At 36.4% G+C, this 15,662-nt stretch overlaps 1 protein-coding gene and 1 pseudogene across 3 annotated transcripts in view; one reads left to right on the top strand and one right to left on the bottom strand.

The window, feature by feature from the left end:
- Positions 1 to 4,627: 4,627 nt before the first annotated feature.
- PTPN22 (protein tyrosine phosphatase non-receptor type 22) overlaps positions 4,628 to 15,662 on the top strand; it is a 71,983-nt gene continuing 60,948 nt past the window's right edge. The window contains exons 1-3 of one of the 2 annotated variants that reach the window (XM_079135344.1): positions 4,628 to 5,079; positions 9,069 to 9,424; positions 9,955 to 10,042. In XM_079135344.1, coding sequence (XP_078991470.1) covers positions 9,956 to 10,042 — 87 coding nt within the window. In that variant the 5' untranslated portion in view covers positions 4,628 to 5,079; positions 9,069 to 9,424; position 9,955. Of the gene's footprint in view, positions 5,080 to 9,068; positions 9,425 to 9,935; positions 10,043 to 15,662 lie in introns of those variants that run through there. The other variant, XR_013763049.1, reaches the window with a different exon arrangement.
- Positions 5,724 to 7,836, bottom strand: LOC306664958 (thioredoxin-related transmembrane protein 1-like; annotated as a pseudogene). Its single transcript, XR_013766965.1, has 2 exons — positions 6,903 to 7,836; positions 5,724 to 6,835 (listed from the first exon to the last, which is right to left on the bottom strand). The product of XR_013766965.1 is annotated as a thioredoxin-related transmembrane protein 1-like (transcript).

Genomic DNA, 15,662 nt, shown 5'->3' with positions numbered 1-15,662 from the left:
ATAAAGTTTTATTGGAATGTAATGTCACTCATTTGTCTATAGGTTGTCTGTGGCTGCCTTAACACTGTAGTAGAGTAGGTTAGGGCAAATAGCATGTGGCCCATTGAGTCTAAAATATTTACTAGCTGACTCTACAGGAAAAGTTTGCTGATCTCTGCTCTAAAGCTAAATGAACTTTTCTTCTTGAATAATTTTAAACTTTGTTGCAGTTCTCATAATTCCTATAAACACAGTTGTAGATAGAAGTAACTCAAAGATACTTAGCTCTTTTTTCAGAACTTAGATTGAGAGGTTTTTTTGTTTTGTTTTGTTTTGTTTTTCAGGTACCAGGAATTAAACCTAAGGATGCTCAACCACTGAGCCAGTTCTCTCTCTTCTTTTTCTTTTCTTTTCTTTTCTTTTCTTTTCTTTTCTTTTCTTTTCCCTTCCTCCCTTCTTTCCTTCCTTCCTTCCCTTCCTTCCCTTTCTTCCTTTTCTTCCCTTTCTTCCCTTCTTTCTTCTTTCCTTTTTTTTTTTCCCAGACAAGTTCTTACTAAATTGTTCTAGGGCCTTACTGAGTTGCTGAGGCTGGCTTTGAACTTGTGATCCTCCTGCCTTAGCAATCTGAGCAACAGGGATTACAGGCATGTGCCACCATGCTTGACAGAGAGCATTAGTTCTTGCATATTCCACACTTTTCTCTAAGGTCTTCAGTCAGTCAGAGAACTCGGTAGTTCCTGAGCATATGATACAGGGTATATATTTGTTTGATACAGGGTATATATTTGGGTGTATATTTGTTTCACTCCCAAGTGAAAAATGATTGCAAATAAAAGTTATTCTATGATCTGTCTCATAATAGTCCTTAATAATGTAAATTAGTAGGCAATCATCAGCAACAGATTCCAAAACAACAACAAATTTATTTGAATGTCAGGAAGAGAACATTGCTATTTGTACTTATTAAATCAGGTGTTGGTGACTTTGGTTGAATTTTACCAAAACTAACTACTTTCCCTCCCTCGGCTAGCCATCCCTCTGGCTTTCAAATGCAGAGAAGTAAATATGTGATGCTGCTAATATATTTTTACTTTTCCAATTACGCTTATTTTTTTATATCCCTGGAAAAATCACAATAGGTTAATAATCCAGAAGCAAGATTTCTTGTTTCTATTTAGTAGAAATTAACCATGTTTGCTACAACCTGAGACAGTTGATATATATCTAAGTCCCTTATATAAAATCAAGATGGTGAGTTTTGTGGTATTTGACCTCTTAGGCAAAAGCACAATATTTTCACTTTGACTAATGCTGTTTATTCTAGAGTGCTTACCATTATACCATAGAGCCACTCTTCCCTTATTCTGCTAGATTTTATTACCACCTGTGTGGATTATTAGTGAAGCCTCCTCCTTGGGCTCTCAGTTAATCGTTCTATTTAGTCCTGTAGATTCTAGTCTATCTTATCTTTTATTACTAGATTAACAAAAGCTCTGGTATCTTTGTTCATTGTTTTGATTCCTTTTTAAATATGATATAACTCAAATTTAGCATGGCACTAAAGGAAATGATGAGACTTCCAAAAATGTTATCAAAAGCAGCATTTTTCGTTTTCTTTTTTTTTTTTTTTTTTTTTTTTTTTTGGTACTGGGAATTAAACCCAGAAACATTCTGCCTGAGTTACAACCCCACCTTTCTTAAATTTATTTGTTCTTTTTAGATATACATGACAGTAGATAATATTTTGACATATCATACATACGTGGAATATAACTTCCCATTCTTGTGGTTGTACACAATGTGGAGTTACACTGGTCGTGTATTCATATATGAACATAGGAAAGTTACGTACAATTCACTCTTAAAATTTCTTTTTTATTTTGAAACCAGATCTTGCTAAGTTGCCCAGGCTGAGCTTGAACTTGGTGATCCTCCTGCCTCAATCTCCTGAGTAGCTGAAATTATAGGTGTGTACCACCATACCCCGTAGAAGGAAGCATTTTTTTTTTTTTTGTTAAAGAGCAATCCAGAAATGCTTACCAGAAGCAGTACTTTGATCCCATGCTCTTAAAATTCTTCAGAGGAACTTTTGAGGGTGATTGAATATGTTCTAATGAACATATCTTGATTGTGGTAATGTTTTCATGGGATGTATACATGTCAAAACTGAATATTTTGACATGTGTAGCTTGTATGTCAGTACTACTTCAAGAAGGTTGTTTTTAAAAAAGAAATTTGAGGTTGGCATGTGGCTCAGTGGTAGAGCACTTGCCTAGCATGTGTGAGGCTCTGGGTTCCATTCCCAGCACGGCAAGTCTCCTGGCTTTCTACCAGCCTGGGGTTCAATTCCCCCAGGATCTGGCCCCAGCTGCCCTTTCGAGCCTTATAATCATGATTCTCCTCTCTAAACCCAGTGCTTTAGTAAAACTGCACCATTCAACTGAAGCTGCCCTCTATTGTTTTCTGTTTTATATTGCTTTTTCTCATCTCAACCTATAGAAATCTTCAAGACCCAACTCAATGGTCACTTCTTCCATGGAAGCTATCTAGATAACCACAAGAAAGCGGTCTTTGGCTCCTCACACTTATTTGCATCATTTTTATGGTCCTTGTCATAAATAGCCTTAAATTATAGCTATTTTTATATTTATTGTTCCTATTATAAAACAACATCCTTAACAGTTAGTTAGTTGTATACTTCTCTGGCACCCTTCTCCTGCATTCTCTATATTATAAATCTTCATTAAATGAATAAGTGATTGAGATGAAGCTTCAGGTTTGATTATACATTGAGTGAGATTCAAAGCCTCACCAAGAGTCCTTACTCTCTATTTTTTTAAAGGTAACTTGCTTCAATTGCAAGTTATGAGTTGACTTTTGCTTTTTGATATTTTGGAATCAGGGGCAGATTATGATTCCCTATGTGGTATGTGGGAAGGTGACTATGAAGACTGTAGCAGGTAAACTGAAGAGCTTGATGAGTTCTCAGAATGCTATTGTGATAAACAGCAGATTAGGGGACCTTTCTTACAGTGGACAATATGAAAAACACGACAAGTTAAACAAGCTTCATTATAGATATTTTATAAGTCTCTTCTGTATCCATTGATAAAAGGAGAAATAAGTCTGATCTGGAGCTGAAGGAGGCCATTTCTTTCTGACTGTTTTGGCCTTTCTGAACTGGACTTGGAGCCTCAGTAGCCAAGCAACTTGGGCAGCAGCATTCAGGAAAGTGCTCTTTGCCAGGTTCCTGGGCCTCCCTATAGGAAAGACCCATCTGCTCCTGGCATAGGGAGGGGGCTCAGCCAGGCTGGAATCCTAGACTGTGCCAGCAAAGAGACCTGGAGTAACTGGTATAATGAAAAATGAAGTCAAAGTGAATTTTTACCAAATCCTAACCACATAATACAGCATACTTCATCACAACAGACTTCTTTTAGGTAGACTCAAGATATGTTAAGTATGGTGGGTTACACAAATGCATAGAAGACACTGTCATTGTCTTTGATAAACCTGAAACTATAGGGGGCATTTTATATATCCTCTTTGGAATAAATTCATCTTTTAAATAAACCTACGGAGAGCAAGGAGCATATGAAGAAATTAAGAAAACTTCCATATCTGAATATAAAGACTTAAACATTGTAGGGGTTCAGACTAAGAGAAGATGGAGTTAGGGGCAAGAGTCTTGAACCGGTGACTGGACTCTGGCTTTATTTTCATGCTGGTGAAAAGTAAGGGTAAAGGTGAGAAGTAGCAAAAGAAGTGATAGTAGCATGGACAAAGTATGCAGGTGATGTGATTGGAGAGGTTGGGTGAGTTCAGATGATGGGGTAGGATCTGATGACAAGCTGAGGAATCTGGATTCATTCCCAAAACCTATCACTAAGTATTTTGGTACTTTTGCATTAAAGTGAAGTTTTAAGAATTTTCGTCTAGTTTTGTTGCCAGGAGAATCTAGACTGGAAGATATATAGACAGCAAGATCATCTGAGAGTTCATTACTACAGGAAAAAATATGTAAAAGCTGGAATGGTAGTTAACATGAGAATAGAAAAGACAGGTTGAATCTGAAAGACATTAAAGAGAAAGGACCAATAGGCTTTGGTGTCCAAGAGAATGCTTACAAAGAACTGAGCACTTCACAGATAATAATCATAGCCTATATGGAATTGATGGTCCTGGGTTATATGGAAAGGCAAGAATTGTGAAACTAAAACTAAAGATTGACTTCCCTAGGGTAAAACATGCCTCCTCATCTAGGGCTGTAACTCATTGGCAGAGCACTTGTCTAGCATGTGTGAGGCACTGGGTTCAATCCTTAGCATCACGTAAAAATAAACATATAAAATAAAGGCATTCTGTCCATCTACAACTACAAAAAAAAAAAAAAAATGTTAAACAAAACATGCCTCCTCATAGAGAAAGTTATTCTGAGAAACAGGAGTGTTTTTCCTATTGACTAGTTTATGTTGCCCTAATAATTTCCCCTGAAATTCTCCTTAAAGTGTTCTTCCATCTAACTCCTAATTCTTCCACGATGCTGATATTTCCCCTTAAACTGGCACACTGCCCACTTGTTGGAGCAGGTGACTGTGACTGGCACTCCTCCCTGTTGTATTCTTCCTTCAGAGCACAAGAGGCAGCAGTGAGATGTGACTCCTCCAGGTGCTCATCTGCAATTTCACTCCCTCCTAAAGCTCACCCTTGATGGTTTGGCAAATTGCTTCGGAGTTTTTCATTGCATGGAATTGTTGTGTTCACTTATGGTTTAAGCCAGACTGGTTTAAATGTTTCATCACAAATTCTTAAATTCTTTTAAGTATTTGCCAAACTGTTGCATGACTTGGTTCTCCTCCCTAGCTCTTGAACTTCCCACAAGATACAAATGAGTCAACACTATCTTCATCGAAAAGCATTATGCTCCATTGCTGTTCAGTATCTGTAGAAGAAAATGTGAAAAACTAAGTAGCAGCTCAGATATGTTAACAATAAGACTAAAGTGTTTTTTGTTTTGTTTTGTTTTCTCCTTCAGCTTGTTTTTTGCTTGCTCGAGTGGTCTGCTCAGGAAATGGCCCTGTAGCTAAGTGGGTTTTTGAGGTTAGTAATTTCACAATGTTTCTATACATTTGGTTTTACAGTAGAGCAAACTCCTAAGAATAGCTGCTTGCTTTTAAAAAAGTTCTGTGGTTCTAATAAGACACTACTTACAGATCTTTAAATTTGGGGTAAAAACACCATGTACAGCAGTATCTAAGAAAGTTTCTTTCTTACATTTATTTCTCTTTCCCTTCCCTAAAGAGACTGTTTGAAAGAGATTGTTCTGAAATATGGGGTTGAGGAAAAATAGATTAGCCAGGTGCAGTGGTGCATGCCTATAATCTCAGCAATATGGGAGGCAGAGGCATGAGGATCACTAGTCTGAGACCAGCCTGAGCAAGACACTCAGCAACTTAGCAAGATCTTGTCTCACAATAAAAAATAAAAAGGACTAGGGATGTAGTTCAGCAGTAAAACATCCCTGCGTTCAATCCTCAGTACAAATAATAAGAAGAAGAAGTTTAATTTTATTAGGTATCTTTCACCTAATAAATAAAGAATAAAGTTTTAATTTTGATGGTATGGAGAAACTTCTAAAGGGACAGAGAGATTAGAAAATCATATCTCTTATTTCAAATGCAAAAGTATTTCATTTTAGGATTATGCTTTGCTACTCTGCAAATAAGAGTATTTTGATTCTTATCAGTAATCAAATCTACTTCTTTAGTTCTGAGATACATTATTAAATGTTTAGGGATATTACAATATTCTGCCTTCTTACATGGTATATGTACAACTAACAGTGCTTTGCATTTAGTAGTACTCAATAAATTTGTTGAACAAATTAATGAATTTTTTGAAGATGTTTTTTCCTGAATAGAAAGCAAACTTTATTTGATATCAAATTAAGTTTTGCACTTCCGGAGTATAAAATACCAAAGCTTTACTATGTCAAATAAAAATCAGGAATGCCCACCTTCACATTAAAAAGAAAAACAAAAAGAAAAAAGAAAAGAAAGAGAACAAAATCAAAATATTCAAGCCGAGCACCATGGCACATGCCTCAGCAAAAGAGAGGTGCTAAGCAACTCAGTGAGACCCTGTCTCTAAATAAAATACAAAATAGGGCTGGGGATGTGGCTCAGTGATTGAGTGCCCCTGAGTTCAATCCCCAGTACTCCTACCCACCCCCAAAAAATTCAAGACAAGTTTCAACAATAATAATGTAAAATCTGGACTGAGTGACCCAAATTTTAAATTATCAACATAACTCAATTTGATGAATCTCTCAGTAAACTTCAATTTGAAACAACAAAAAAGTACTATTTACCAACAGTAAATGTAACAGTGATACTGTTTTTGTCATCCAATTTGAGAAATATAATCTATGGCAAATTAAAAAAATACAAAACATACACTGACCTAGGGAACAGACGAAAAGTAGTTAACCTTTATAGGAATCAAGAGAACACCTACACTTATAAAAACTTCCTCAATCAGTAGCATATTCTGTATGTGATGTGCAAAAACTATAATTAAAGCAAAGTAGTTTTTTATTAGTTGCATAATTTTAAAAATATGAGGAAATTTTGAACTGTATCTGTATTGCATTTTTCAAGACAATGGGAAAAATGTTCTCATTTGTGGGAAATATATTCTTTTTTTTCACATAGTGAAACTGAGAAAAATCATATCAAATGAGAAATATTTTTCTCTAATCTTAAGTATCCTGATAGTGCAAACCTTGGGAAATGTAATTTTTTCAATTCAGACTTGAAACAGCTTATTATTAAATGAACATGTACAAATCTTATTGCTTGGCACCAGATTTTCCAAAATTAAACATTGTTTAAACTACTTTAATATTCTTAAATCTTACAAACTTTTATACCTGCTTTTATTTTCTTAATGAAAATTATTCAATCCAACAATCTAGATGGAACCCTATAGTATACAAGCAAGTCATAGTTCACATAAAAACAAATGATCAACCTTCAGTTTTTGTTAAAACCGTGATATGAAGTTATCCATAAAATCAACTAGGATTTATTGATGGACAAAAATGGATCCCACAGTGTTATCTTATGGCATTCTGTGAAAAGTTTTTGTTCCTTCTTCACTTTAAGCTTCCTCTTCTGAAACATCTTTATCAGTCTCTTGTTCCTCCTCCACTTCTTTTTCAAAGGTTGAGAAAATTCTGGTAATGAGTTTTTTAAAAGGGTATGGCTATGGTTTGCACCTTTTTGAAGGACAAAGGCAAACTGCCACAAATATCATACAAAGTCCTAATAACACTCCTGAAAGCAGAGGTGGTAAAGCAAAAAGTGTGCATAATCCACAAACCAGTAATTCTATGTCTTTTAATAAAATAGTTGTGGCGTGTTGAACAGAACCTGGACCAAACCATGATGAAATGGATTCAGTATTCTTCCACTTTTTCACTTAAAAATTTCATGAAGTTCTTCTCAGTCCTTGGACCCTAATCAATAGCTCCTAAATTCACCATCTTTACAATGATAAATAGTAGGAAGAGTAGGTATGATAAGTCATCCATTCAGTCCTGTCTGCTCTGTGACATCTACTTCTGCAACATTAACCTCAAGATCTTCTCCCCATTAGGTAAAACTTTCCCATTCTGGTTGAAGATTTGACACACAGGACATAGAATTCTATTATCCACTCTCCTTCCAGCAACTCCCTCCAGGTCTTGTCGGTGATGATAGGGACATTGCTCCACCACCCGTGGGTCCACAGAACCCCCAAAAGCAACAGCACTAACACTGTCAGGAGAACCACGAGACATTCAGAGGGTGCAATAGATTAATGAATTTTTGAGTTTTTTCTAATTAACAAAGTTGTATAATTGTAAAAGAATCCTTAATACTATCACACACAATTGATTCTCTTTTGCATCTTTTAGTCTTAACTACAAATTTTTATATGGTCTTAGTTATTGTGATTTGAAATTTTATATATATATATTTTAACCAGGAATTTGAACCCAGGGACATTTTACCACAGCCCTTCTTATTTTTTATTTTGAGACAGGTTCTCACTAAGTTATTTAGGTCCTCACTAAGTTTCTGAGGCTGACCTTGAACTTAATCTTCCTGCCTCAGCCTCCTGAATCACTGGGATTACAGGCACAGGGAAAATTTTTTTATTTTTTTAATGTAAAGTTTTCCCATATTTTATGTTTTTAAATAGTCAAATACTGCATTATTTACAGTAGCAAGAAATTCACCTTTAATGCTAGATGGGGATAATCTGAGATATATTATCATATTTCAAACAAATATTGCCAAAGAATTATAGTTCATTTTAATTTATGAGGACTAGGACTAAAACTCTTTATTTGGAATATTGACTTCAAGCTGCCTGCAACCAAGATACCTCAACCATCTTTCCTTTTTTACTGTAGGGCCCAATAAAGAGGAGACAGTCTCTTGGTAATGTTCAGAATCATGATATCCTGAAGAGAGTTTGAATAATGTTGGGAAAACAGAAAGGATTGCTAATACCTCAAATAGAGGAAGTCCAAACAATATATTTCCCAGTTTTCCTCAGGATTACTTCAGACTAGATTTGATATTTATTGAACTTCTGCCCTCAAACAAAGATAATATGTTGATTTGAGTTTGTTCTCACACTGAATTAGACGTTTGGTGAATTTGTACCCACTGAGGAGAGAATTTATGCAAACTGAGGCATTAACACTTTTTCTAGAATAGCTGTTTGCAGGGCCAATGCCACACATACAGGACTTCCTGGAACAAAATATTTTCTAAGACATTCGTTGCAGAGTAAAAATGTCTACTCTAGAAACTGTTCTTCAGGTTTTGTTTATTGGTTTGATTGTTTATTTTGAGACAGGGTCTCTCTGTGTTGCCCAAGTAGAACTTGAACTTCTGGGCTCAGGTTATCCTTCTGCCTTAGCTTCTAGAGCAGCTAGGACTACAGATGTGCCTGGTTCTCAGGCTCTGACCTAGAACTCAAACTATTGTCAGCAAGGTAGTTGATTTTACTTTCTTTTTATCACTGTTTGCCAGCATTACATTCTGGAGATACTGTGCTGCTTTATTGGGTACTCTTGGCAGGGACCACTGGCTCCTGATCCCATATAGACCAATGCTCTCGGCCTTCATGTCCAGAACCCAAGTGAAGCTCAAAGCGCTGCTGGAGGATTGAAGAGGTGCTGAAATTGACACTTCCCTAATGGAGTGCAGGACTTCCCCCAGCTCTGGGAGAGACACAGACTGTTAGAAGCAGGCGATTTTGCTTCATCCAAAAGAAAATTTGAGGTCTGCATGGAAGACTTGAAAACCTCTGAATAAAAATCCTTCTCTGATGAACAGAAGTTTGCTGTTGATCACACTGATAAGAAACTTATGGGATAACGGTCCAGGTAGAAGATGTGTCACTCCAAACACTGTCTGTTTCCTTTCTGGCCTAACTGAACTTTGCAGAGTTCATATGGAACATGAGAAAACCAAAGATGTCATCAGGGCCTTCGTGCTCACTGGTGAAATGGGGAGAGGCAGAACTTATCCATGAGAACTATAGTTCTGCCTTTTCTCTGGGAAGGAAAAAGATGAATTTGGCTTAAAGGTGATGGAGTGGAACAGTCTCAGAGCTATGCAGGCAGTATTTTAAGTTCTGGTTAGCCTGTTGTTTATTAACTTTATTGTAACCAGGTTTCTTTGTTGAGAAGGAAGGCGCTAGGGCCCTGGAGTGAGAGAATGGCTTTGTTGTGTGACCACAGAGGCTGGTTTCATACTAATTTCCTCTGGGGCTTGTGATGAAGTCAGTAAACCACAGCCTTCAGCATGCTATGTTCAGGCGGTAGCAGTGGCTTCTTGGTGGTGTCTCGGCCATGACACACATTTGACATGCCCTCCCTTAACCCACTCACAGACTGTTTCTCTTGCTCTGCAGCATGGACCAAAGAGAAATTCTGCAGAAGTTCCTGGATGAGGCCCAAAACAAGAAAAATAACAATGAAGAGTTTGCCAATGAGTTTCTGGTGAGTCCTGTGTGTGACACTCTCGGAGTAGTTACATACACTGTTTGATTATAGTGATTCAACTTTCCTAGACCAAATTGCTCTAGGGATAAAGTAATTATCAGATCTTGCAGGAGAAGAAAGAAAGAGGGCAACCTAAAATTGTGACCGCTCTGGTTTGGATATATTTTAGGTATTTTCTTAAAAATACTGTTTTTAATCTTTGTTTGCTGGTTTTTTAGAGTTTAGAAATCCTACAGGAGGCATATACAACTCCAGATGTAGAAATTCTAATCTAATATTAATTGAACATTCAGAGTTCCCTAGGCATCAGAGTTGTGGTTTACACTTCAAATCACTAATTTTAATTAATTTTTATGGAACATATTTTTAGTCTCCCCAAGGGATTCCATTTGGATAACAGAAGTTTTTGAAAAGTGCCCAAACTACCCATTGCCACTTTTTCTTTTCTTTTTCCTATGAAAAAATATTAGGACATGTGTTTTTGCAATAACAGGGTTTCCTAACTTACATTGCTTGGAGAGGTAGAAAGGTGGGGGCAGGGAGCAGAGACAAGTGAGGGCCAGCCCTGGAGAGAACGATGAGTGTGGCCTTGGGTCGGATGGACTGTATAGAGGAACAATGCATTCCTCTGAGGGAACTGTAGGTATTGATGCATTGGAAGTTGGATCTGCCTCATTCGCCCTATTACCTGGCACATCAGAGAATAAGATGTCTGATAGTACCTATCATGTGTTTTGGAACATTTCCAGCTGTATTTCAGAGCTATAAGAATGTTAATTAAGCCTTAGCTCTTTGGCTCTAAGGAAGTGGGAAAAAGCAAGAGAACTGATACTTTGTCAAATTATAGATTATTTAACATACTCCTTAATCTCCCTAAGTCTGTTTTCTTTTTTTTTTAAAGTATATATTTTACATATACATATTTTTAGTTGTAGATAGACACAAATACTGTTATTTATTGATTTTTATGTGGTGCTGAGGATCAAACCTCACATTTGCTAAGCAAGCACTCTACCACTGAGCTACAACCCCAGACCCCAAATCTCTGTTTTCTAGTTTACAAAATGGGGACAATAATTTATGTTCTACTTATTTTTTGTAGATTTTGTAGACTGTTGTGATGATTAACTATAAATAATAATAATGATGATGATGATGATAAAATGTGAGTCGCATGCTGTGGTGCACACTTGTAGTCTCAACTCAGGAGACTGAGTGGGAATGATTACAAGTTCTAGGCCAGCCTAGGCAACTTAATAAGACCCCATCTCAAAAAAGAAAAAAAAAAAAAAAAAATATATATATATATAGTGGTCATTTGGTAATATTCATTGAGTATGTACTATGTATCAAGTTCAGATCTAGACACTAAGGATACGGTAGTGAACAAATGAAAGTCTTTGCCCTCCGGAGCTAACATTCTGGTACCAGAGAATAGGTGAGAAAATACTTTATAAAGTCTCCAGTGATCAAGATATTATGATTGAGTGATCAGATGTTATGATAGGAAACCCCTATGTCAGCTCAACTTGGAATAATATGTGGGTGTCATTTAAAAAAAGTGTGCTTCTAGTTCTACTAGCCAGGCATTCTGAGCCCCTCTAGAGGGATTTACCAAGGAAGGTAAGGAGCCCGTTTGTCTGTTTAGACACGTGCCTGCTCTTAGACTGTAATTCTGATCCAGATTCTCCCGAGGCTAGAGGTAAAAAGTGAGCTAAGGGGCAGTACCTCTGTTCTATTTGACTGTATTTTTTTAAAAATAGTACAGACTACATTCCTAATACCTTACTGTTTTAAAGCTCAGGTCATTATAATCTCCTACCAAATTATAGCAGCTACCTTTTAACTGGTTTCATTGCTTCTAGCCTTGACCCACCTTCAATGACTTTTCCGTTCAACACCCAAGTGATCTTTCAATAATACAAATCTGGTCATTTTTACCTTGCTTAAGAACTTTTTACAGTTTGTATTTTTTTAGTTGTTTATAATGGTAAAATGTAATACACATTTAGAAAAGTAAGTAAGACATGTAAGTATAATTATACAGCAATCATTGCCAATTCAGTCACTACTCAGTCAAGTAATAGAGCACTGTCAGACCCCAGAAGACCCCAGTATTTCCTTTCCCCAACACACCTCTCTACCCACTCGCCCCACCTTGCCACAGGGATAATCATTATCCTGACTTTAATATTAATCACTTCCTTTCTTTTCTAGCTCCTGATTTTAAGAACCTTGTTTTTGGGTAGTGATTAAGTGGAACCTCACTGTTCACTGACTCATGTCCTCCAGTGGAAAAACAGAGTCTTGCCCTCAGCCCCACCTAAAGGTTCAGCTGAGACACCAGAGGAATAGTGGGGGAGTGGGGGTGGAAGCGAATGGGGCCAGATTGCTCACTTGGACAAGCTAAATGCTGCCATTAGATCAGAAGGCTTTCCACCTGGTCACGTCCCCTACCCCACCTTCAGTCTTTAATGTATTCTCCCACAATTTGATGTTCTAAGAATTGAGGATTCCGTGACACAAGGCCACTGCTAGTAGGTGGTGTTCACTGTGGGACTTGCCAAAAGGTATCCCTCTTCTGGATAGATACCCTGTGTATCTTTCCCCCTCCTCCACGATTCAGATTTCAGTCCTCACTTCTGCCTTGTCCATGTTTCTTTGTGCAGAGCACAATATCCTTAACTGGCTCTGGCAGCCCTGCTGTGACAGCCGATGTTAAATGCCATGCTGCTTAGGTCTCTTCTCTGTGCCAGGACTAAATTCAAAACCTTCCAGTGGCATATATTTCTCTGCCTTGAGTATTCCTCATAGTCCTCTTTACCTAGTTAACTTCTCATAATTCTGTAGATCTAAATTTGGTGGTCACTTCCTCCAAGAAGACTTTCCTTCCCTCTTTCTCTCTTACCTTCCCCTCCTCCTCCTCCTTCTTTAATATTCTTTTTGTGGTGCTAGAGATTGAACTCTGGGCCTAGAGCATCCAAGGCAAGCACTCTACCACTGAGCTACACACATCTTCAGCCCCCTAAAGGTTTTCTTGACCTCCCTGAATAGAGCAAATCTCCTATTATAAGTTCTTGTTGACTCCATCTGATATTTCTTATATGCTTATCACAATTCCAATTTTATATTTATTCATGTGGCATCCACATAAGCACTTGTATCATGAAGTAGAACACTGCACACACCACAGAAATCCCTTGGGTGTCCTTCCAAATAACATTCCTAAGCTGGCAAGATTAGTTGTAAACACTATCATGATATATTTTTTCTTTGTTTTTCTGCATTGTTTTAATATCTATCTAGCTCACTAATATTTATCATATCTATCTTTGAACTATATGTGAATAAAATCATTTTAAATGTTCTTTTCTGCCTTGTTTTTTCACTGTACATTATATTTGTAAAATTTATCAATTTTGTTGCATGTAATTTTTTTCTAATCATTTTTATGAATTCTGTCAAGGGTCAATAGATAAAATTATTGATATGATCATAGAGTGCATTGAGAGAGGTTAAGTAGCCACTCAGGGTAACATTGTCCATTTTAAATTGCCATAGTTTAGTGTCCAGCCTTTAGCTTTGCTGATCTAGAAATTCAATTGTTTTACTATGTCCAGCATTGATCAAGATCAAGCAACTGGCTCATAATAATCAAACACACAAGAAATTCACTAGAAATCAGAAAACCAGTTTATCAGTTTTGAAGGAAGGAAAGTAACTCTCAAACAGGGTGAAAGTTTGCTTTGACTGGCCAGTGTATTGTTCCCTTTGTAGGAAAGAAAGTTTGAAAAGTTAACCGTAATCAGAAAGTGCTTGATGACCCAGGGGCAGTCACCTATAATCCCAGCAACTCAGAAAGCAGAGATAGGAGGATCATAAATTTAAGGCCAGCCTCAGCAACTTAGTGAGACCCTCAGCTACTTAGAGGAAACATGTCTCAAAATAAAAAATCGGAAGGACTGGATTGAAAAAAAAAAAAAAAAAAAAAAAAAAAGACTGAGTATGTAACTCACACGAAAAGTGTCTCTGGGTTCAATCCCCAGTGCTAAAAAAAGGGAAGTGTTTGATCAGCATGGTGATTTTAGTGGCCTCAGCTACAATGGTGTGATGTCTCTATCTCCTTGTCTGAAACTTCAAACCGGGCACCAACATTATTTCCTTGACAGTGTTAGGGACATAGTACGAATGCTCATTGTTGTTTTTCCTTTTTACAAAACAAGGACCATCTTTTACCATTAGCACATTCTTTATTAGATAGATTACAATTTATAAAGGTATCCTCTTTGCCCAATTACTGCAGCTACTTTTGTTCTTATAACATGTATGTTTCAGTCATTATATACCAGTTAAAGTTTGGTTATATGTTATATGCTGGTCAATTTTGCTTCATGTATTTAAAAGAACTTCTTTTATACATTGGAGGCAGATGAAGCATCTTCATTTAAAAAGTATGTATAAAATTATGAATTGCAAATCAGGTTCTGGGCTAAATATTAGTTCCTTGGATGTCTACATATATTTGTACAATGACCGAATAAGAATACAAAAATATAAACACAGTTTCATGCAGATAGGATAATTTGATTAATAGTGTATCTTCTTTCTTTAAAAAACTATTTTGGGTGACTGGGGTTGTGGCTTAGTGGTAGCATACTTGCCTAGCATTTATGAGGCACTGAGTTTGATCCTCAGTACCACATATAAATAAATAAAATAAAGGTCCTTCAACAACTAAAAAATTAAAAAAATATATTTTGGCATCTAAATAGAAGTGCAAAATACAGACAGACCACTGATACCATTTTACCTATCAAATGGACTCATATTTAAAATATTGTAATTCTAACATTGGTCAGAATTCAAACATATGCAGTTTCATATATTGCTGGTATAACCTTTCTGGAGGCAAAACTTGTATACAGTTTCAGACAGATATTTAGTAATATATATCAAAGTCTATTATAATGAGCAAATTCTTTGACCATTCCTACAAATTCATCTGAAGGAAATAATGAAAGATGTTTATATTTTGGTTATACACTATAGTATTGTTATAATTATGAAATATTGGAAGTAACTTTAATGTTCAACAATAAAAATAAACAGGTTAAATAACTTATATTCCATACAGTGTAATACTCTGCCACTATTAAAAACAATCTGGGGGCTGGGGAGATAGCTCAGTCAGTAGAGTGCTTGCCTTGTAAGCACAAGGCCCTGGGTTTGATCCCCAGCACCCAAAAAAAAAAAAAAAAAAAAAAAAAAAAAAAAAAAAAAAAAAAAAAAAAATCTGAAAAACCACAAATTGGTAAGTGAAAACAGCAAGTTACAAAACCCTGCATGTGATCCCATCTCTGTTATACATGTGCAGATAAAAAACTGGAGGGTAATATTATAAAATACTAAGAATGGTTAACTCTGGATAGTGGAATTATAGATGACTTTTATCATCTTATTTTTGTTTCTCTTGTATATTCCAAATTTTCTTCAATGAGTATGTATCTTTTTTATCTTAAAAAAAATCTATATTTAAGGGCTGCGGTTATAGCTCAGTGGTAGAGCACTTGCCTAGCATGTGAGGCACTGGGTTCGATCCTCAGCACCACATAAAAAT

The sequence above is a fragment of the Sciurus vulgaris genome, assembly GCF_902686455.1.
Source record: "Sciurus vulgaris genome assembly, chromosome: 1".
Taxonomy (NCBI): Eukaryota; Metazoa; Chordata; class Mammalia; order Rodentia; family Sciuridae; genus Sciurus; species Sciurus vulgaris.
This window is presented reverse-complemented; position numbering and strand designations above follow the sequence as displayed.